This window comes from Aquarana catesbeiana, linkage group LG10 (genome assembly GCF_042186555.1).
Source record: "Aquarana catesbeiana isolate 2022-GZ linkage group LG10, ASM4218655v1, whole genome shotgun sequence".
NCBI classification, from domain to species: domain Eukaryota; kingdom Metazoa; phylum Chordata; class Amphibia; order Anura; family Ranidae; genus Aquarana; species Aquarana catesbeiana.
In genome coordinates this window covers 112,371,389-112,394,689 of record NC_133333.1, presented here as the reverse complement: position 1 = coordinate 112,394,689, position 23,301 = coordinate 112,371,389, and the positions used below count along the sequence as shown (strand labels likewise).

Below are 23,301 nucleotides of genomic sequence, written 5' to 3'. Positions count from 1 at the left end.
ACTTCACAATTATGTACCACTTTGTATTGGTCTATTGTAACATGTAAAATGTGGAAAATTTCAAGGGGTGTGAATACTTTTTCAAGGCACTGTAATTACATTGGTCCAAGCTGGAATACTCATGCCGCGGACACACGATCGGACATTCCGACAACAAAATCCTGGATTTATTTCCGACGGACGTTGGCTCAAACTTGTCATGCATACACATGGTCACACAAATTTTGTCAGAAATTCCGAACGTCAAGAACGCGGAGACGTACAACACTTACGACGAGCCGAGAAAAATGAAGGTCAATAGCCGGTGCGGCTCTTCTGCTTGAGTCCAAGCATGCGTGGAATTTTCTGCGTCAGAATTGTGTACACACGATCTGAATTTCGCCCCGTACACACGGTCGGACATTGATCAGACATTCCGACATCAAAATCCATGGATTTTTTCCGACGGATGTTGGCTCAAACCTGTCTTGCATACACGCGGTCACACAAATTTGTTGGAAAATCCGATCGTTCTGAAAGCGGTGACGTAAAACACGTACAACGGGACTATAAATGGGCAATAGCCAATAGCTTTCGTCTCTTAATTTATTTTGAGCATGCGTGGCACTTTGTCCGTCGGATTTGTCTACACATGATCGGAATTTAAAGGATCAGATTTTGTTGTCGGAAAATTTTATAGCAAGCTCTCAAACTTTGTGTGTCGGAAATTCCTATGGAAAATGTGTGATGGAGCCTACACACGGTCGGAATTTCCGACAACAAGGTCCTATCACACATTTTCCATCGGAAAATCCTATCGTGTGTACAGGGCATTAGAATTGATCTTTCACATTCATTATTCTAATTATTATTTTTTTTTTTTATGTACATCCTCTGCAACAGAATATGTCATAGATGTGTATCTGGGTAGCCAGCTAGCTGCATAGATTTTTTGGGGGGGGGACAAGTAGGAATGCTTTGCTACAATAATGATATGTGCTGGCCATATGCTTTATTGTTTTATCTCTGTTTCTTACCAGGTATCCCAGGGGTTCTGCTCATAGACATCCGCATGGACTCAGCAGTATATGGCGTTGTAGGAGAGTCCATCAAGTTATGGTGTAGCTTCTACTCCACTATTCCTAATTCTAAATTTGCAGCTGTGGACTGGAGATACCGCCCGCCGCAAGGCCCTGCTATTACAGTGAGTTATATAATTAAAAAAATACAAGAATATAAAATCTCATCTTTATATCATCCCATCTGTCAGATAAAAAGCTGTATCCTAGTGCCTGTGCTTTTTAAAAAAAGCCGCTTTCTACCCGTTTTCACAGCGTCTACCAGCGATCATGTGACGCCAGGCTCTCTGCTCTCCCTGTCTGATAGCTCCAGCGGGCGGGGCCGAGATTCCCCATCAGACATCAGGAGAGGAGAAGAGAGCCTGGAGTCACGTGGTCTCTGGGAGTTTTTGTTTTTTTTTTGACAAAATTAAGACTGCCTCCCAACTTTTTTATTTGGTAGCGAGGGACACCTATTAACAAAAGTATGCAGGCATAGGACATACACCCTGCTCGGGGTTAGACTGGCCTACCGGGATACTGCCTGCCCCAGGGCCGCTTTGAACTGTGGCTACAGTGGCCAGGCCCGATCCTTGGGTGGGTGCATTGCGGCCAGACGCTGAAGCTTAAGTGCAATCCTCCCCTCCCCCTCCTCATGGAAGGGAAGAAATTCTGAAAACCCTACCAGTTCTCTCCAAGTCAGTTACATAGCGGATGCGTCCGCAGAATTTGTCAAACTGGCAGCGCGATCAGGGGGTCTAGCCGTGGCAGCCAGGCAGGCTATTTGGATGAAGACTTGGTCAGGGGACCCTGCATCCAAGATGAGACTATGTAACCTCCCATTTTCCGGATGATCTTTTGTTTGGAAAAGGCTTGGACGAAGCCCTAGAAAGAATGGCGGACAGGAAGAAAACCTTCCCGACTGAAAAATGCAAACCTCCACAAAAGAGCTTTTTTCGTGGACAAAGAAAACATCCGCAAGAAGAAAATAAAGATTATCCCAAGAAGCACTGGATGGGTCACAAAGGGTAGCCAAACCCCAAAATAATGACTACAGAATGCCAGTAGGGGGAAGGATGGCTACCTTCCTACAACAAATTTATCCTAGACATCATTAAAAGGGGTTACTCCCTAGAAATCGACTGCCTTCCTCCAGAGAAATTTCTATTAACGAAACTTCCATAGGTGCCGAAAAGGGAAGGGCTCTCCCACTGTTACGGGGGGGATGGTAGACCAGAAGGTCGTTACTCCAGTCCCAGAGGAAGAAAAACGAAAGGGTTTTTACTTGCATGTTTTTGTAATCAAAAAACCTTCCAGGAAGTTTTGATCAATATTAAATCTAAAACCCCTGAATCAAGCGATACAATACAAGAAATTCCGCATGGAATCAGTATTCTCAGTCAAGAACATTCTTCAACCGGGAGCCTTCATGGCGACCATGGATCTCAGGGATGCCTATCTCCACATTCCCATACAAGAAAATTCCCAAAGATGCCTGAGGTTGGCAGTGGAGAGAGAGGGAAAGGAATATAATTTCCAAAGCAGGGCTCTTCCTTTCGGGCCTCATCACCGAGGATATTTACTCTTCGCTTTAATTCTGCACTTCCTCCCAGAGAGCTAACAGGAAGGAGGAAGCGCAGAACGCCGAGATCTTTCCGATCTCCACCGAAGTACACGCCGTTCCTTAGGCTTTTAGGAAGAGTGATCTACGTAAAGCACATACGATACCGACATTGAGCTATACGATCACTTTTGAACTTGCACAGTGTCATGGAAATTTGAACTTTTATCGCGTTAATTAAAAAATGGTTAAACGGAATTAGACTATGTGGAGTCTCTTTTCCTATGTCCCTGGATTTTGGAGGTTTCCATAAAGACACCCAGATCGAGCACACTGCAGGATGCTGATTGAGGCTTGATAACCCTTTGGTTCTGGTGAGTTTAAACCCCCTGGGGGATGTGTTGAGCACGTGGTGGAGGAATTTTGGTGAAAGGTGCACTCATCATTTATCAGCTATAAACTCCATCTGTGTCCACTAGAGACTGTTCTCTTGCCACCTTCTACTTGTCTATCTGTTATAACCATTTTTTCGTATATGGTAGTGACAGTATACCAGCCAGTCAGTTTTTTGTCAACTGATTGGAGCGCCGCTTTGATGTGTATTTGTTACTGATTAATAGTTCTGAATTACTCATCTATTGTTTATATGTATGACTTTTTTTTTTTTTTTTTTAAGTGGCTGCTGATTGAGATATATCTATAGTTAGTTTGTGTACATATCACTACCTGTAGTGAAGTCACTTGCTACTCCATAGCGCTGAGATAGCAAGAGTGGGGTAGGGCAAGGTTTTTTCTTAATTTGTTTTAACATTTGCATAATTTCATTATTTACAATATTGATGTCTTGTTTGTACAAAGTTTTTTTTTTTTTTTTTTTTAATCTTTTAGTACAAGCTTTAATGCACTTTATTTTTTTTTTACATTATTCTGACAATTCTTTTTATTGAGAGTTTACATATTACAAAAGAAAAGAAAAATAGAGGTTTGCGGGAATGAACACAGTGGGGAGCACAGGAGATTGACACTCCTGGAAGTGTTAGTTTCAGCAGAAACCTCAGCCAGGGATATCTTGTCAGAGGAGCAGAGTTTGGGAAATGGTAGGCAGGAGACATAGCTATTCGTCCTTCTTCATATCCTCTTTCTCTTTATGTGGTGGTAGAACTCCTTGGAGCAGCCACAGCACACTTGTGTTCATGAAGGCAGACCATTCATTTAAATGCCTGCTGCCTAACCCACCCAACACCCACCAAAAAAATGCAGCGTTTCCAGCAGCTCAATGCACATGTGCTGAGAAGATCCACTGGGGTGCCATTTAGAATGAACAGCACTTCAGCGCATCAACACTCATAACACAAATTATGGTAGTGTGCATGTTTCCGCAGCACAGTAGTGTGAAGGGACCCTTATGCTGTGTACACACGATCGGACATTCCAAAAACAAAATCCATGGATTTTTTCCAACGGATGTTGGCTCAAACTTGACTTGCATACACACGGTCACACAAATCTTGTTGGAAATTGTGAACGTCAAGAACGCGGTGACGTACAACACGTACGATGAGCCGAGAAAAATGAAGTTCAGTAGCCAGTGCGGCTCTTCTGCTTGATTCCGAGCATGCGTGGAACTTTGTGTGTCAGAATTGTGTACACACGATCGAGATTTACGAAAACGGATTTTGTTGTCCAGAAAATTTGAGATCCAGATTTCAAATTTTGTGTGACGGAAATTCCAATGGAAAATGTCCGATGGAGTCTACACATGATCGGAATTTTCGACAACATGCTCCCATCGAACATTTTCCATCGGCAAAATCTGACAGTGTGCACGGGACATTAGGGTAATTTCACATTATGTGTGGTGACAGACGCTTTACCGCATACTAAAACGTCTGTCACTACAGGGAGACACCGGAAACAATTGTTTACCTATGTGTCCCATTCACACTGCAATACAGACGAGCGCTGCTAGACATGTTGTATTTTATTGCAGTGCAATGGGCCAGATCGCAGGGCAATGTCACACAGAGCAGCATGCCGCCTGACATTTCAGTGAATAATTTGTACATTTTTCACACTTCCAATAAAGCTTGTAAACACATCAACCACACACTTTGATGCCACTGGAACAAGATAATCAATGTTATTCAGTTTACCTGTCAGTGATCATAATGTTATGACTGGTCAGTGTCGGAAACTTTATTTATGGAGACTTGTAAAGAAATTACAGGTCCACTTTAAGTAGAATTCCAACAAGTCACTCTAGTAAGTGTCAGATTTAAACCAGCCTTTTTAATACAAAGAGCTCACTGTAACACAAATTCGTCTGAAGCGTCAATCAATACCTTGTACATTTCATTGCAACTGCATTCCCAACAATGGCCATTTCAATGAGCCATCTAAGGTTGCTACATTTCCTGGGAAAAAATACCAGCCTTCTGATCTCTTTCCTATTAGTAATATTGGCAGCAAGCCCGAAGGCCAGGCCAGTAAATTACCAGCGTGACTCCAGGTACTTGTTGGCACATTACAGGGTAATCTTTCATGAATATACTATGTGGTTGTACTTGTGTTATTTCTGTGGGATTTTGAATGACACTAAGATGATACCAATAATGAAAAGTTAGGTTTATAACAAGAACTACACAGACGTGACAGACGAATCGCAGCAAAAATACACACTTGTGATAACTAGGAATGCAGTCTAGACAGGTTCAGCAAGTCAAATGGATGGTGTATAATTTAAAGTGTATTTTAAACCCAACGACGCCACGGTATAATATATATTGCAGCTTACCAATCCTTAGATGTGTCAGCAGCATTCATTTTTTCTTTTTAATCAGGGTTTTTTTTAAATTTATTTATTGTTACCTTTTTAGAGGAGCAGCATTGTCACCCTAATGCCGTGTACACACGAGCGGACTTCTCGTCGGACTGAACTCCGAAGGAATTTTCGACGGAGTTCCAACCAAACGGACTTGCCTACACACGATCCCACCAAAGTCCAAGATTTGGAACGTGATGATGTACGACCGGACTAGAAAAGGAAGTTCAATAGCCAGTAGCCAATAGCTGCCCTTGCGTCGTTTTCGGTCCGTCGGACTAGCATACAGACAAACGTTTTTTCGATAGGAATCGAGTCCGTCGGAAAGATTTGAAACATATTCTATTTCTAAGGTCCGTCAGATTTTTCGACAGAAAAGGTCCGATGAAGCCCACACACGATCGGAATGTCCGACGGATTTGTTCCGTCGAACCTTTTTCTGCTGGAAAGTCCAGTCGTGTGTAGGCAGCATGAGACAGAAAGTGTGTTTGGACTACAAAACTAAGGTTACCACCTTTTCTTTAAGCCAAACACTTTAGCGGCACAGGGAAGTTTTGTTTTTTTTACATAGTATACACTATAGGATTATAAAAGACCTGGGACATCTTTGGGTGCTCCAAGGAGAGTGGTAATGCAGCGCACTGTGGCAAACAGTGGATGGGGCCAAACTGCTCTTGCTCACATTCCCACCCCCCCCCCCACCCCCCTTAGTGATGCCAAACCTGCCCCCAGGCAGTGGCCCGCAGCTCCCTGATGGCAACAGATTTTTGTGTGACTATCTCAGTTACTTGGGGAGCCACAGCCCAGTCTGAATAATGTGTCCGGGTTTTAGGCAGACTGAAACTCGGACACATAATTTCAATCCCAGACTGTCCGGGTGAATCCAGGACAGGTGGCAAATCTATACAAAACACCTCTCCCTCTCCTCATCTCCATAACATCAGGGAGAGAGGGACAGGACTGATCACATAATTATAATTATTTTAAATTTAGTGTGGCTTAGGAAGTTAAAAGCTCTCTGGCAGGATTAACAAGTATTTTTCTGTACTTGCAATATTTTTAGAGAGACAATATGAGGAAATGTTCATATATTAGTTATTTAGATACACACATGTGGCAACTAGGAATGTATTCTAAACAGGTTCCATCAGTAAAATGGATTGTGGGTGATTCAAAGTGTATCTAAACCCATCACCATAGTGTGTTAAGAGACTACAGAACATCTCTGTGTCTCCTCTTCTCCATAACGTAGGGGGAGCTGTGTCGTAGTCCACCAAAGTCAACTGGACAGGGCTGATCAAATTTTTATTTTTTTTCCCTTATTTTTTTTCCCTTATTTTTTTTAATTCAGTGTAGCAAAGGCAGAGAGCTTGGGAAGTTGCAAGTTCTTTGGATTTCTGTCAGGATCAACCGGTATATTCAACAGTTATTTTTCTCTACCTACAGCATGTAAAAATTTGTATTATTTTTTTTGGCTAGAAAATCTTAGAACCCCAAAAATTAGTTGTGTTTTTTTTTTTTAGCAGAGGCCCCAGAAAATAAAATGGTGGGTGTTGCATTTTTTTTTTTTTTTATGTCCCACAGTATTTGGGCAGCAGTTTGTCTTGGGAAAAATACACTTTGATACATTTTTATGCACAAAAACACAATATAAAAGCACACAGTGACCTGAGCAATATAATGTTACCTTAGTAACATTGTACTACTCTGGGGAAGTGATCAGGATTTTTTTACACATTGCATATAGCACTGCATTACATTGCTATAAGAAAGCATTTTACTGAATGAAACTGATTAATTCAGTCTGTTTTTTGTTTTGATTAGCTGTGATTGGCCAGAGCTATAATCACGTGGTACAGATGGGCTGTGATAAGCCCCGTCTGTACCATGTGATCACACTGACCAATCACAGCTAGCAACACAGTTGTATTCAATGGATGGCATGAAAAGAAGCCATCTATTGTTTATAACTGTCATGTGACCTGGTGTCATACATCATGGCAATCACATGGTACTGGCAGCGAGCCAGTACTCGGATCGGTCATCGGCCCGTGGACACGGTCGCTGATTGCGCGGCTGCACGATCGACAAATTCTGACAGGACGTCATATGACGCCCAGTCAGCATAGGCGTGCGCAGCCTATTGGATTAGGGTATGTAAACAAACATTTTGAAATATGTTAAAACAATTTTTAATATTTCAATACATTTTACATCTTATGGCAGAACTGGTCAGAGGGAGAAAGTGGGGGTGAGAGAGGGGAAGATGGGATCAGTTGGCAGTGGAAGTGCTGGAGGGCATGGGATCAGTGGCAGTGCTGGAGAGGTGCGTGTGTGTGTGGGGGGGGGTGATCCGTAGCAGTGCTAGGGGGTTGATGGGATCAGTGGCAGTTGTGGTGGGGGGGGTAATGGGATCAGTACTGGGGTGGGTGGGATGAGTGGCAGTGGTCGGGGGGTGGGGATCAGTGGCAGTGCTAGGGGATTGATGGGATTAGTGGCAGTGTTGGAAAGTAGATGGGATCCGTGGTGTTGATGGTGGTTGTGGTGGGGGGGGGGTGGGATCAGTGGCAGTACTGGGGGGAATGGGAAGAGTGGCAAGGTTGGGGGGATCATTGGCAGTGCTGGGGGTTGATGGGATCAGTGGCGGGGGGATTCGTGGCAGTAATGGGGGGGTGGGATGAGTGGTAGTGGAAGGGGGGTGGGATCAGTGGGTATGCTGGGGGGGGTGGGATCAGTAGCAATGCTGGGGGAGGGGGGAGATAGGATGAGTGGCAGTGTTGAAGGGCATAAGATCAGTGGCAGCAGTGGTGGAGGGGTGGGATCAGTGACAGTGCTGAGTGGGGGAGATAGAATGAGTGATAGCGCTGGGGGGCATGGGATCAGTGGCAGCAGTGTGGTGGGGGGGGCTGGGATCAGTGGCAGTGCTGAGTGGGGGAGATAGGATGAGTGACAGTGCTGGGGGGCATGGGATCAGTGGCAGCAGTGTGGTGGGGGGCTGGGATCAGTGGCAGCAGTGTGTTGGGGGGATGGGATCAGTGGCAGTGCTGAGTGGGGGAGATAGGATGAGTGACAGTGCTGGGGGGCATGGGATCAGTGGCAGCAGTGTGTTGGGGGGCTGGGATCAGTGGCAGCAGTGTGTTGGGGGGATGGGATCAGTGGCAGTGCTGGGGGCATGGGATCAGTGGCAGCAGTGTGGTGGGGGCATGGGATCAGTGACAGTACTGGGAGGCATGGGATCAGTACTGGGAGGCATGGGATCAGTGGCAGTACTGGGAGGCATGGGATCAGTGGCAGCAGTGCTGAGGGAATAGGATTAGTGGCAGTGCTAGGGGGGAGATTGGATGAGTAGCAGTGCTGAGAAGCATGGGATCAGTGGCAGTGCTGGGTGGGGGGATGTCTGGATGGCATCAGTGGCAGTGCTGGGTGGGGGATGGATGGGATCGGTGGCAGTGCTGGGTGGGGGGATGGATGGAATCGGTGGCAGTGCTGGGTGGGGGGATGGATGGGATCGGTGGCGGTGCTGGGTGGGGGGATGGATGGGATCGGTGGCGGTGCTGGGTGGGGGGATAGATGGGATCGGTGGCGGTGCTGGGTGGGGGGATAGATGGGATCGGTGGCGGTGCTGGGTGGGGGGGGTGGATGGGATCGGTGGCGGTGCTGGGTGGGGGGATGGATGGGATCGGTGGTGGTGCTGGGTGGGGGGGATGGATGGGATCGGTGGCGGTGCTGGGTGGGGGGATGGATGGGATCGGTGGCGGTGCTGGGTGGGGGGATGGATGGGATCGGTGGCGGTGCTGGGTGGGGGGATGGATGGGATCGGTGGCGGTGCTGGGTGGGGGTATAGATGGATCGGTGGCAGTGCTGGGTGGGGGGGATAGATGGGATCGGTGGCGGTGCTGGGTGGGGGGATAGATGGGATCGGTGGCGGTGCTGGGTGGGGGGGATGGATGGGATTGGTGGCAGTGCTGGGTGGGGGGGATGGATGGGATTGGTGGCACTCACTTGCTCTCAGTGTGGACTCCATGCTTGCTGGGTCTCCAGCTCCCTCCAGGCTTCATGTGTTTCCTCACACAGTGAAGACCTCCTCCGCTCCTACTGCATTAGCTGGCTCTTCCAGTCCCCTGGACACCATGCCCACATCTGTCCTGCTGCTGCGGAGCCCCGGAGAAGCTGGGAGGCGGAGCCAGCAGTTCTAGTACAGTAGCCGATGGAAAGTAACATGGAGCACCAGGCTGGATGAGAGGGGCAGCGGGGCGGCATATAGAACAACCGATGCTCTGCATTTTCCTCTATGCAGCACCTGAATGCTCGCTTCCCCTCCTCTTCCTCAAGAAAGCATTTAACGGCTGCAGGGAGGGAAATGCAGAGCATCGGTTGTTCTATATGCCGCCCTGCTGCCCCTCTCATCCAGGTGTAGACAAGTATGGCAGGGGAGCCGCACAGCCACTCAAAGCATGGGGCCAGGTCGCAAATGCAAGCCTTATGCCCTGTACACATGATAGGATTTTCCGACGGAAAATGTGTGATAGGACCTTGTTGTCGGAAATTCCGACCGTGTGTAGGCTCCATCACACATTTTCCATAGGAATTTCCGACGCACAAAGTTTGAGAACTTGCTATAAAATTTTCCGACAACAAAATCCGTTGTCGGAAATTCTGATCGTGTGTACACAAATCCGACGCACAAAGTGCCACGCATGCTCAGAATAAATTAAGAGACGAAAGCTATTGGCTACTGCCCCGTTTATAGTCCTGACGTACGTGGTTTACGTCGCCACGTTCAGAACGATCGGATTTTCCGACAACTTTATGTGACCGTGTGTATGCAAGACAAGTTTGAGCCAACATCCGTCAGAAAAAATCCATGGACTTTGTTGTCGGAATGTCCGATCAATGTCTGATCGTGTGTACGGGGCATTATAGTTACGCTTCTGCCTGCACATTTCGGTACACTGAATGGAACTGGCGCCCGTGGTGATTAGGGTGTGCCCAGGCACACCCGGCACCCCCCCTGTGCACGCCTATGCCAGCCAGGATAACTGAACTACCGTCCGGCCATCAATTTGCTATTGACCCTGCGGAAAGGTGTTAAACTCCTCGGCCTACCTGAGTATTGTTGCTGACCATGTCCATCCCTTTATGACTACAGTGTACACATCTTCTGATGGCTACTTCCAGAAGGATAATGCACCATGTCACAAAGCTCAAATCATCTCACCACTGGTTTCTCGAACAGGATACTGTACTCCAATGGCCTCCACAGTCACCAGATCTCAATCCAATAGAGAACCTTTGGGATGTGGTGGAACAGAGGATTTGTATCATGGATGTGCAGCCAACAAATCTGCAGCAACTGTGTGATACCATTATGTCAATATGGACCGAAATCTCTGAGGAATGTTTCCAACACTCTGTTGAATCTATGCCACGAAGAATTAAAGCAGTTCTGTAAGCAAAAGAGGGTCCAGCCCGATACTAGCAAGGTGTAACTAATAAAGTGGCCGTCGAGTGTAGATAGATAACATGGCATCATAGTTTCTCAGATGGCAATGTGGATACCAAAGATGTTACTGTAATAAAAGGATGAAAGTGACCAAAGGACAGAAAAAAAAGGGAAATAATAAGAGCACAAAAAGTGACAGACCTAGCAAAGTCCACCTGTAACTGGATCTAAAAGGTTTGAGGAGATAGCTGGACTTGTGTTTATTAGGCCCATGGATCCCAAGTCTTTTTGAATTGTTTTTAGCATCATTGATTATACTGGTAATCTTTCCGTGTCGGTGTCATAATCCCTGAAATCTTATGCTTGGCCCATGCTAAGGATTTTTGCCCAAGCCCCAGCTATGACTTTGGCTGCCAGAAAAATAAAAAATACTATTCTTTGTGAGCAACGAGGTTTACTCCTAACTGGCTCATTAAAGTGGAGGTCCGCCAAATTTTTATTTTTTTAAAAATCAGCAGCTACAAATACTGCAGCTGCTGACTTTCAAAATAAGGACATTTACCTGTCCAGGGCACCTTTGATGTCGGCACCCGAGGCCGAACTGTCCCTCGGTCCTTGGGTGCTGCTGCCACCATCTTTGGTAGGGGAATCGGAAAGTGAAGCCTTGCGGCTTCACTTCCTGGTTCCCTACTGCGCATGCACGAGTCACGCTGCACAATCTGAATGGTCCCTGCTGTCTCTGGGACCCGTGTGTGTCCCAGCAGACAGCAGGGGGGGGGGGGGGAGTGGCATAGCTCCCGGTATCTGCACCCCCTCCCCCCTAAAAGGTGCCAAATGTGACACCGGAGATGGGGAGGGTTCCGAAAAGCGGAAGTTCCATTTTTGTGTGGAACGCCGCTTTAAGTAAAGCAAATTGGAGCTGTTTTTTGTATTTGTAGCCCTATAACCCATGGAAGCAAGGCAAAAAAAACCCTTCAACCTAGGGCATTCCTACTATATGTGGTACATAGTGCCTTGTAAAGCACAACAGGAAAGAGCGCGAATACAGGTGGTGTCCCCTACTTACAAACGGAGGGAGACAACAGGAAGTGAGAGGAAATCTCCCCCTAGGAAGGGAAATTCACTCCTGGAAGAGTTAATATGGCAAAAAGGTGTCTCCACTGATGCTTTATCACCAATCCCTAGCAGTGTTTCCCAAAATTTTCTAAATCCAATTGTCATTGGGACACAAAGTGAGGTGAAATCTTCTAAACTGGGGTACAGACAGCAAAACAAATGTCACATGGGTGATAACCCTTCCCTATGTTATCCAAAAAGCTTAAAAATAGATTTTATGGCTGGAGCTACACTTACAAAATGTACCTGTTCCAAATTACAAACAGATTTACCTTAAGAACAAACCTACAGTCCCCATCTTGTTTGTAACCCGGGGATCACCTGTACAGTTTTGCAAGGTGGGAAGGAACCAGGTACCTCCTAGTCAGCAGTTCCCCCATTTTTTTAATCCACTGAAGTAAAGGATCATTTGTGTGCCCTGTATCGCTATAAAAAGCTGCTTTATCCACTGTGCAGATATTTATTTCAAGCATAACTTTTGTTAGTAAACCCCCAGTGTCATGTCAAAAGTGCATGTCCTGTACCTGCATTTAGTTTTAGTTCTCTCCTACAACTTGCCATGGGCCCTACAATCTAAATCTCAACCAGCTGCTGTGCCCAAGGTCTTGAGCGATTCCCCATCATACTCCTTGTCAATGAGGACATCCATTACAGTGATAAGCTATACTGGGTGTAGAGAGAGGGTAGGCATCAACCACAACATTTGCGTAATCGATTGCCCTTCATTTTGGGGTTTTTGGAGGGCTGTAGAAAATAGTTAAAAGGGACCATAGTTGCCATTCTAACTAATTCTTCTTTTGTAGCTCACAGAAAATTATATGTATTTTAAATCCCCTATTTTGACAATTATTGCAATAATACTAGCGCCAGCCACGTAGGTTTTATTTTAGTCATTTCTATTTGTTGCCTATGTGAATACATTATGAAATGTATTATATAGGGTTGTATTGAAACAACCCTACTGCATTTTTGTATTATCACTTTCTGTCTCCTTGAAACTAGCTTTTCTTAAAATTGGCCTTTGTTTTTTTTTTTTTTTTTACATATTTTTCCTTAAGGCATATACTGCATATTATCCTCTCTTGTACATAGATATGAATGTACTTGTTTTCCACATATTTTTCCTAAAGGGGCCTTACACACAGGGTGAGCTCCATCAGAGTCAGCCTGCCCAGCAGGGAATCTGTCTGCTGATCAGGCAAAAAGCTGGTCTGTGTCTGCTCTGCTTATGCAGAGACACTGACACAGCCCGCTCTCAGATGTACACGGACTGCCTGTCCATTGACACCCGACTGCCATCCAATCCACCAGATGGAGGGGGGGGATCCCAATCTGTCTGTTTTAAGTGGACAGGATCAGATCAGATGTTGGCCGGTGTCAATGGACGCATGTCCATTGACACTCACCGCTCCATAGAGGAAACTGGGGGATCCGATCGGGTCCGCCTGAAGAACTGACAGGCAGACCTCATCGGTCCGCCCCTGTGAAAGGACCCTAAGACATATAATGTATATTATGCCTCTTGAACACAGATGTAATCATTTACTGGTGTTTATACACAGATCCTGCCAGAAAGATATTGCGTAAAAAATGCAGGGTATGTTCCATTAAAGCAATGCGTATTCATGCATACAGGAGCATAAATGTGCATACGCTTATAAATGGCATACATTTTTTCTTCATTCTTTTCTACTGCCAATGTTTCATATTACATGTGTAGCAATAACTCTCGGTGGAGCTGCTGGTTTAAAGCGGGCTGTTACCTTCATTCTCGCCACCTCTGTTTCACTGGCACTGGGTCTAGGGTCCCGTTGAGTTTACCTCCGGACAATATAGGCACCAAACACTTGAGTATCTTTTCCAATGCTTTAATGAACAGGTAATAAAGGAATAAATAAAAGGAACAATCAGCGCAAAACAAATAACAGAAAGCAAATATTGCAAGCTGAACACTATAGGATTCACCAACCCAAAAATAATGTAATAAAGAAGATTAGTGCAGCGCAAAAGAAAATGTCAACATAAAACATAAGTCCTTATTAATCCGTATATAGATTAAACGTCAATCCTTGATCATGGAAGGACGTGTAAATTCTTCTCCATAACTTATGCACACTGAATCTGTAGGAAATGCGCTTACCAGAGTGGTTGGACCTCTAAATTATAGGAGGTCAAACGGGCATGATAATCAAACACCATCAACACAACGACATCGGTCGCCTGGGTAGTTGTCCTCATCCACCATAGCCTGATGACAAGCTGGAGATAGTGTAAACTGTATTGCAGTAATCCTTAATCAGATCCTCAGTGTATATAGCAAAGCACTTCTTTAAAACAGCAATTTCATTTTCTATGCTGCTTTCCTTCCCTTTTAGAGCTTTCTTCGGGATGCACTTCACTGCAAAAAGTTTACCAGTCACCTTGTCTTGGGCTAACACCACTTCCGAGAATGCTCCCTTTATCTTCCCTCACTCAATCACAGCAGGAGCACACCTGCAGCTGGGAGCAGCTTACAATGGAGGTTGTGGTGGACTGCTCACAAGGATTGAGTGAGGGAAGATAAAGGGAGCATTCTCGGAAGTGGTGTTAGCCCAAGACAAGGTGACTGGTAAACTTTTTGCAGTGAAGTGCATCCCGAAGAAAGCTCTAAAAGGGAAGGAAAGCAGCATAGAAAATGAAATTGCTGTTTTAAAGAAGTGCTTTGCTATATACACTGAGGATCTGATTAAGGATTACTGCAATACAGTTTACACTATCTCCAGCTTGTCATCAGGCTATGGTGGATGAGGACAACTACCCAGGCGACCGATGTCGTTGTGTTGATGGTGTTTGATTATCATGCCCGTTTGACCTCCTATAATTTAGAGGTCCAACCACTCTGGTAAGCGCATTTCCTACAGATTCAGTGTGCATAAGTTATGGAGAAGAATTTACACGTCCTTCCATGATCAAGGATTGACGTTTAATCTATATACGGATTAATAAGGACTTATGTTTTATGTTGACATTATTTTCTTTTGCGCTGCACTAATCTTCTTTATTACATTAGGTAATAAAGGAAGTAGCAGGAAAAAGGTAGAAGGAAAGTTGCAGGGAAGCTCAAATACCTTTTCGTAGTATTCTTTAGTACATTGTTAGGAATTGAGCACTTGTAGTTGAATGCACTCCCCTTGTGGGATTCAATCTTTGCCCGCCTGGATAGGCCTCTCTCACTTGCCTAGCAGCCAGTACGCAGCACGAACAAAAGTCTCTGCCACAGACTTGTTTGGAACAAAACCGGTACCATCCTCTGCCACAGGATGTAATGGTTTACGATGAATATCAGACACAGCACTTGAACCTTTAAGCCAACCCGGCAGTACTATGCACTAAGACTACTTCAGGATACGTCCTCCAACCGAGTCACCAGGCCCCTCTCCAGACCAGCACTCTGCATGATCCTTCCATGACGGGTCCTCCCCTGGGATCTCCTCAGTTGTCCAGCTTCTTCACTCAAGATAGACAGCTCAGGACCCTTCCTCTGCCGCTGTGGTAGGCCCCAGACAGGCTTCTGGGCCCACCCACACGCTGCAGCGACGTGGGCCTCCGGAAAGGAGGACCACAAGGTGGTATTCCTAATGCGTACCTGTCGGCCAGGAGGGCCAGCAGGTGGACAGAAAAAGACCCCTAAACATGGAGTCTGTCCCATAAATACCCTCTCCCAGAATGCAACTCGGAGGACCACCTCCACCGAGTTGTCTCTGGGACAGAGGAGCACTCATACGCTTCAGCACATTGCTTTTCCAACACCAGCCCTTGGTGACAACGACACCTACCGGCACAGTGTGGAACCACACGCAACTCAGCCAAGCTGGAACAGAGGCAAATCTAACTTCACCTATCAGTAGTAGATTAAAAATCTACCAGCGCTACACATGTATGTACTTGTGTACATATAAATTACTGCATTCAAATGTAAGATTTTCAATTTTTTTTTTATGGTTCTAAACGCATTATTGCATTACAGATTCTTACACAGCTGTGTGTATTGTCCCATAGACAACAATGTGTTCAGATCTGTAAAAAAAAATGATGCAACACGGCTACAAATGCTGCATTTTCTTTCACCATTGTGCAAGAGGCCTTTATACACATCAAGATAATATATTAGAGAAAATGGAAAACGCCTGCTGGAGAAGTAGAATAAAGTATCAGACTATTAATAATCTGATACAATTCAGTCTGGTGAAGGGTTCTATACCTTTTAATGTCCAACTCTAACCAAAACTTTTTTACTTTTTTGTGGGCAAATGAAACGGGCACTTGGTTTAGCCAGTGTTTTTATTTTATCCAACACTTTTCTCACTGAAACACCAGTTCTTCCTCAGGGATGCATCATAAGAGAACAAACAGCTGCTTTATAACCAAAAGGCTACATTCACATGGCCACAAAAATGTTACTTATCTTATTACATATGTTTTTTCTAGCACAAACTCCTGCCTAATAATCAGTAAATACTTGTGTAAAACTGTCCTGTTTCTCCCCCCATTACCTCCTCTGGCGTACGTGTTCTCAGATGCAGATCTTTGGATTCTGTGCTGCAGATCTGAACGCAGTGCATGTTTACGCACCTGTGTGAATGTCGCCATTGAAAGCAATGCAGCTGTGTTATTATTATTTAGATTGTTTTGATTATTATTATTATTTAGTTTAGACTATAATTAACCACCTCAATACTGGGCACTTGCCCTTCCTGCCCAGGCCATTTTTCAGCATTCAGCGCTGTCACACTTTGAATGACAATTGCGCGGTCATGCCACACTGTAACCATGTGAAATTTTTATCATTTTCTTCACACAAATAGAGCTTTCTTTTGTTGGTATTCAATCACTTCTGGGGTTTTTGTTTTTTCCTAAAAAAAAAAAAAAAAAAAATGTTGAAAGAATTTTTTTTTTCTTAGTTTCTGTCAGTAAATTTTGTAAATAAGTAATTTTTCTCCTTCACTGATGGGTACTGATCAGGCAGCACTGAGGTGGCACATAAGGGCACTGATTAGGTGGCATGAATATGCCGCACTTAGGTGACACTGATATGTGGCACTAATGAGCACTGATAGGCGACACTGATGGGCAGCACTGGTGGACATGGATAGGTGGCATTGATGGGCATCAGTGGGCATTGGTGGGGAGCAGTGATAGCCAGCACTGACTGGCATCACTTATGGCCACTGATTGCTGGCAATTGTGAGCACTGATTGCTGGCACTTGTGGGCACTGATTGCTGGCAGTGGTGGGCACTCATTGCTGGCAGTGGTGGCACTTAATGGTAATCGGGGCACTGATAATCAATGCCCTGATTACATACGTAGATGTCCCCCTGTGAGGAGATGCCGGCGATTGGCACTCCTTCCCTTTCACTCTGTCACTGTGAGGCAAGGAGCTCCGATTACCGGCATCTCCGTGTTTACATATGACCAGCTGTGATTGGACACAGCCGATCACATGGTTAGAGAGCCGTGGCTGCGGCTCTTTACAGAGAACGAGGTCACGCCGTGTCCTAGCAACACAGCGTGGCCGCCGTGATCAGGGCCACTGAAAGGCCAGTACAACTGGCCCTGTTGTTCCAGGCCCAGCATTCAGGAGGGGCCCAAGCAGCCTCGCAGACAGTCAGCACAGAATAAAAAAAAGGCTTTCAGAATTACACCCCCGCTAAGCCGCTCCTACTGGCTTAGGTTGCTGTATTATTGCTATTTTCCGGGCCCCTCTCTGATGATATTTGCTGGTGGGAGTGAGGGACTTTTTTTTCATTTTTCGGCGCATGCGCAGTGCATTCCACACCACGCTACATGTCCTGGCTACCTGCTGCGGCTGACCATTTCCTTCCCTGGCGGAGTGATCTTCCTCCACTCAGGAGTTGGCCCCGGAGACGGAGATGGAGAGTGTGAGGCGGCAGCAAGGCAGCTGACGGTGTCCAGGAGGAGAGGGGAAGCCAGAATTCATTGTGGCTGCTGCAGCACCCCTGTACTATGTCACCTCCTATAATACAAAGGCAGCAATCAGAAGGTTTTCTGTCATAGTGTGTCACATGACATGGCTGGTAGGTGCTGATTTTGTTAACTTATTGGTAATAAGTTAACAAGGGCACCCAACAGCCATGTCCTAGGACACACTGTGACAGTGCCAGCCATGATGGAGCACCTGCTGCCTGTTGTTATTATAATGCTGATGATCCTAACCTGCCTGAGTTGCTGTCTGTTATAAAGGCTTCTTTCACACAGAGTGGAATCCGCGCGTTTAGTGGGGGATCTGTCCGCTGATCCGATTTACATGTGATTATTTTTTTCAAGGCGGGGCCAGGGGCAGGGTTGAGGGTGGGGCTGAAGGGGGCCCCATCAGGTAGGCTGTATGGGGCCCCATGATTTCTATCAGCAGCCCTGGCAGCGATGCTCGCCTCCGAGAGCGGTCGTTCTGGGAAGCCGTCATATGACATCCACCCAGAATGAGAGCCGCACCGCCCAGCCATCATTTGAAGGTGGGCAGGCGGCAAGTGATTAAAAAATGTTTGTAAATGTTTTTTTACAGCCTTGTGAATGAGGCCTATAAAAATTCATACTATTTTATATCCTTTTGCTAAAATTAATGTATGTTAACGCATAAGTTAACATGGGTTTCCTCCCATACTGCAAAGATATGGTAGTAAGTTCATTGGCTCCTGTCTAAACTGGTCTTCTATGTGTGTGCATGTATGTAAGATAGGGACCTCAGACTGTAGGCTCCTTGAGGGCAAGGTTAGATAGGAATGTACAGTATGTAAAGCACTATGTAACGTAGTGGTGCTATATAAATACATTTACGTAATGAAAATTAATAACTAATTTCATACTGCGCTCAAATGCATATATATAAATATAATCAAACAGTGTTCAGTGTAAATAAATTTGTTCAATAGTAAAGTCCATGAATCACCCCCAACGATTCTTCAATCATGTGCACAGTGATGGTATGCAAATTCAGTGACAGGACAAGGTGCTATCTTCCATCGGTTTGGGCAAACACTCTACTCACCAGAACGATCAGACACCCATGACAGATGTCAGATAGGCAGAGAAGTGTATGAAGAAGATGCATCCACCAAAATATCACCTCCTCTCGCCGATGATGCAGCCAGGTGAAGATGGGAATCAAATGATCAGACACCCATGACAGATGTCCAGTGAGCAGAGATGTGTGTAACGATGCATCCAAATACAGACATCTCTTGAACATCATGTGCTTTTGTGTCTTATGCTATCAAAACACAATGAAATACCCAAATTAATGAATGAATAAATTTAAATTTGCACTGCATAAAAATATATATATATATATATATATATATATATATATATATATATATATATATATATATATATATATATATATATATATATATATAATTTTTATGCAGTGCAAATTTAAATTTATTCATTCATTAATTTGAATTATATATATATTGGTACTGCCATGAAACTTCTCCTGATGGAGATAGAAAGTAGTCGGCAAATTGTTCACGCATGGCAATGTAGGATGGGTGGAGCAAGGCTTTCTGGGTAATTTCCTTAAATGCAAAGAAACTGCTGTAAACGGATGAAAACATGGGTGTAAACGTGTACATTAACGGATGAAAACGTATATTAACGAAACAGAAGACGGATGAGAACGGAGATTAACAGAACGGATGACGGATGAAGTAACGGATAAGAACTGATACGTTTTTAACGTGGCTAAACCGACGGAGCCCGTGTGAAAGGGGCCTAAGGAAGTAAGCTTGTACCCACCTCAGTGTTAATAGTGGGTGTGTAACACCAAAACAATAATTAAGCAGTTTGTGCAATTCTATGCAATTATACCCTCAATGCTTCAGCACCAACAAAGTTGGAAGCAAGATCATCTTTAGGCTTACTTTCAGATCACATCTATAATAGGGAGGCACGTCACTACCTTTTCTATTTACTCTATCTCTTAAAAAGCATAGCAGTAAACATTAACAAGCATGATAATCATGATTTCAGTAGCAACAATTAAATCCTAATGTTCCTCAAGCACTAAGACCTCAGGCTTTCTTGCCTTGCACCTCAGGTTTGTGGTATGTTTGAATATACAAGTGACAGTTTACAGACTGGTTTTTGGTCTAATTTATTTTTTTTTTTGTGGAGCTGTATTGTTCTAGAATATATTGATACATTTTCCGATTCCACTGACAGGTTCTGTTACTCCTTCCATTTCTAGATTCTACATTATCAGGCAAAAGCATACCCAATTTTAGAGGGACCCTTCAAGGATCGTGTGATTTGGGAGGGGGATATTGGAGGAGGAGATGCCTCCATTCGGTTGAATGACCTGAGGCTTACAGATAATGGCACCCTGTCTTGTGTGGTGAAAAACCCCCCAGATGTCCATGGGAAAGTGCCTGAGATGAAGCTAACGGTCACTCTGCAAAGTAAGTTTATTATCCTAAAGGAAAAGAGTTTGGAACTCACATTAAAACATATAAAGTAAACCAAAAACTAAGTAACGCAAAGCGTCACCATATAGTAAATAAAAGAATAATTTCTCAGTGACAGCTGCACTCACAAAATGTCCACATAAACATTATACATAATAATGAAAAACGTGTTGTGCTATCAATATAGAGTGCATAAATTCAATCAAGTAAGAAATTCATATATATATCAAAAACTGTAAATAAGAATATGTTAAACATTCTTAAATAATGTAGAAAAAAGTCCATCAGAAAAAAGAAGAGAAGAGCTCTTGTGCAAGAAGTTAATTTATGCTTCTGTATCAACAAAAATCCATATTTCAGTGGTCATAGCAAAATCTTCACATCCAAAAGTGCACATCCAACTCTCAAGCTGCTTACCAGCTATTCTGACCCCAAGATAGGGGGTCTGGCTGATTTTTATCCCATTATCTCCATGGGATGGATGATATCAGGAGCCAAGATTCCAGGATGGGTTACCATACAACCAGGATGCTCAACAGTGGGCTGTCTCGTGCCCTGATTGGACAGATTGATAGCAGTGCAGCCATTGGCAGCACCGGGGGGGGGGGGGCGAGTCCTGCATTCTGTTTAAATGGACACAGATAAGGGACTAGGGAGTACGCCCGCATGGGTGTCCACCAAGGAGAGCGCTTCTCCAATGTGGCCACTCTATGCGGGGAGGAGCCACCAGAGCCGCTGAGGGACCACAAAACAGGAGGCCCGAGGCCACTCTGTGCAAAACGAACTGCACAGTGGAGGTTAGTATGACATTTAAAAAACAAACAAACAAAAAAAGGGGGTTTACAACCCCTTTAACTTAGCCTAATTTAATAGTTAAACAGGCACACGTCTGCCAATATATAAGAATGTATAAAGAAATGTTAGTATTGCAGTTTGTAAATAAATGAGCAAGCTATACCATTACAAATGTTTCCCATTGCAAACCTTGATTGTGTACCACTTCTATTTTCTTCAGGTCTTTCCTTTAAATTTAATACAGTCATCTTGCTGTCTGCACTGGTGTTTATACCCTCCATTTTGGTCTCCATAATATTACTGGTAAGAATGAAAAGGGCGATTCGGAGAGAGAGAGCCAGGAACAAGAAGTTGAAAAAGTCTCCCATTGAAGCATCGCGAGAGTAAGTGTCACCACAAAGGACTATGTTTAAATTTTGTAAATTTACCATAATTGTTTTTAGGTCTAAAATAAGTCATAGTAGAATTAAAACTATTTTGGATAGAGTAAGAGAGGGTTGTAACCAGTCAGGTTTTTTTTGCCTTCTGTGTCCCATTGGGAAGAAGTAGTTAAGAATAAATTTATTCTAAGTAAGGGAATTCCTAGTGGTCACCAGAACTTGTGTTCCCAATGAAAGATTTCCCCGGTGTCCTGTTCCGGCTACTTCAATTTTCAAATTGAAGGATGTTGGGTCGTAGGGAGCTGACAGGGTCACCCATGTAGCAAAGTTCCTGATTAAACTTGCCAAATTAAGCGTATTATATGTCTAACTTAAGTCTTCAGTCTGGCAGTCTTCAGTAGCATTGTATATAATGAATATTATATGTGGCCCTTCGGTGATCATTAGATTGATTGGCTGCATTTGAGACCCCATAAGCTAGCAATCATTGATCTAAAATGTATATTTCACTTCTGTATAAAAAAAAATAAAAATATGATATTGATATTTTAACAGCTGTGTCTATGATGAAAGCGATACAGCTCCTCTTCACCACACACCTCCGTCATCGGAAAAACCACCAGGCTGTCTAATGAAGCTTTGTTTACGATGTGCAGATGCCGATGTAAGTTTAACCCCTTCACATATTTTATGTCTATTTTACCATTTTGCAATGTTCAGATTCAAATGATAACTTTAACTGCTTTGTGTATTAATTGAAATATTACATTAGTTATCTGGATTTGGCTCATGATTTGTTAGCAATATTTTTATATTTACTATTCAGTTGTAATAAACATGCTGAAAAAAAATGAAACATTAAAAAAACAAAAGCAGTAAGTACAGAATAAGCTAACTAAAAATCAATGACAACATATTAATGAACTGATGCTGGCAACACTTAAAACTGTGCAATGTCACACATTGGTGGCAAAAAATAAAATCCCAAACTGTGCGCTATTACAACATTTCATAAACGTGATCATATACACCAATCAGCCAAAACTTTATGATCATAGACAGGTTAAGTGAATAGTAGTTGTGCACCAAAATGAAAATTCTGGTGCTGAAACCGAAAATTCTGGATGTACTTAACCGAAAACGAAAACAAACAGTTTTTAAAAAAAATGTTTTAATCTTAACAAATTTTTAACTAATGTTTTAATTTTTAATTCAATTGCATTGAAGTCCAATGGGATGCAGCATGCCATTATCGGCACTTTTTTTTTTTTTTTTTTCCTTTCGGCAAAACGCTGATAACCCTATTTTCAACTGATAATTTTCGGCGGCCAATATATATCGGTGAATCCCTAAAAGTTGTAATGATACAGGGCCCCTGCACAAGGATGATTCGCACATTCGTGAAGCATTCCATATACTCTGTACTGTGTATGTAAGCAATTCAAAACTTCTTCAATAAACAGTTATTTAACTAAAACATTGATTATCTTGTTATAATGGCATCTGAAAGTTGGTGGGATATATTTTGCATGAAGTGAACATGTTACCCCTGAAGTTGTGTTGAAAACAGAAAAAATGGTCATCACAGTTTGTTGTAGAGTGGTTTTTTTTTTTCTATGTAAGCACAGACTGGTCAGGGTTCCCATGCTGACCCGTGTCCATGGTCAGAAGTGCCTACAATGGG

General features: G+C 43.9%; 1 protein-coding gene across 1 annotated transcript in view; it reads left to right on the top strand.

Moving 5' to 3' along the window:
* Nucleotides 1-23,301, top strand: part of MPZL3 (myelin protein zero like 3) — a 39,032-nt gene that overhangs the window by 12,545 nt on the left and 3,186 nt on the right. Inside the window, exons 2-5 of the mRNA XM_073602461.1 lie at nucleotides 1,020-1,183; nucleotides 20,226-20,436; nucleotides 21,458-21,620; nucleotides 22,173-22,281. Coding sequence (XP_073458562.1) covers nucleotides 1,020-1,183; nucleotides 20,226-20,436; nucleotides 21,458-21,620; nucleotides 22,173-22,281 — 647 coding nt within the window. The remainder of the gene's footprint in view (nucleotides 1-1,019; nucleotides 1,184-20,225; nucleotides 20,437-21,457; nucleotides 21,621-22,172; nucleotides 22,282-23,301) is intronic.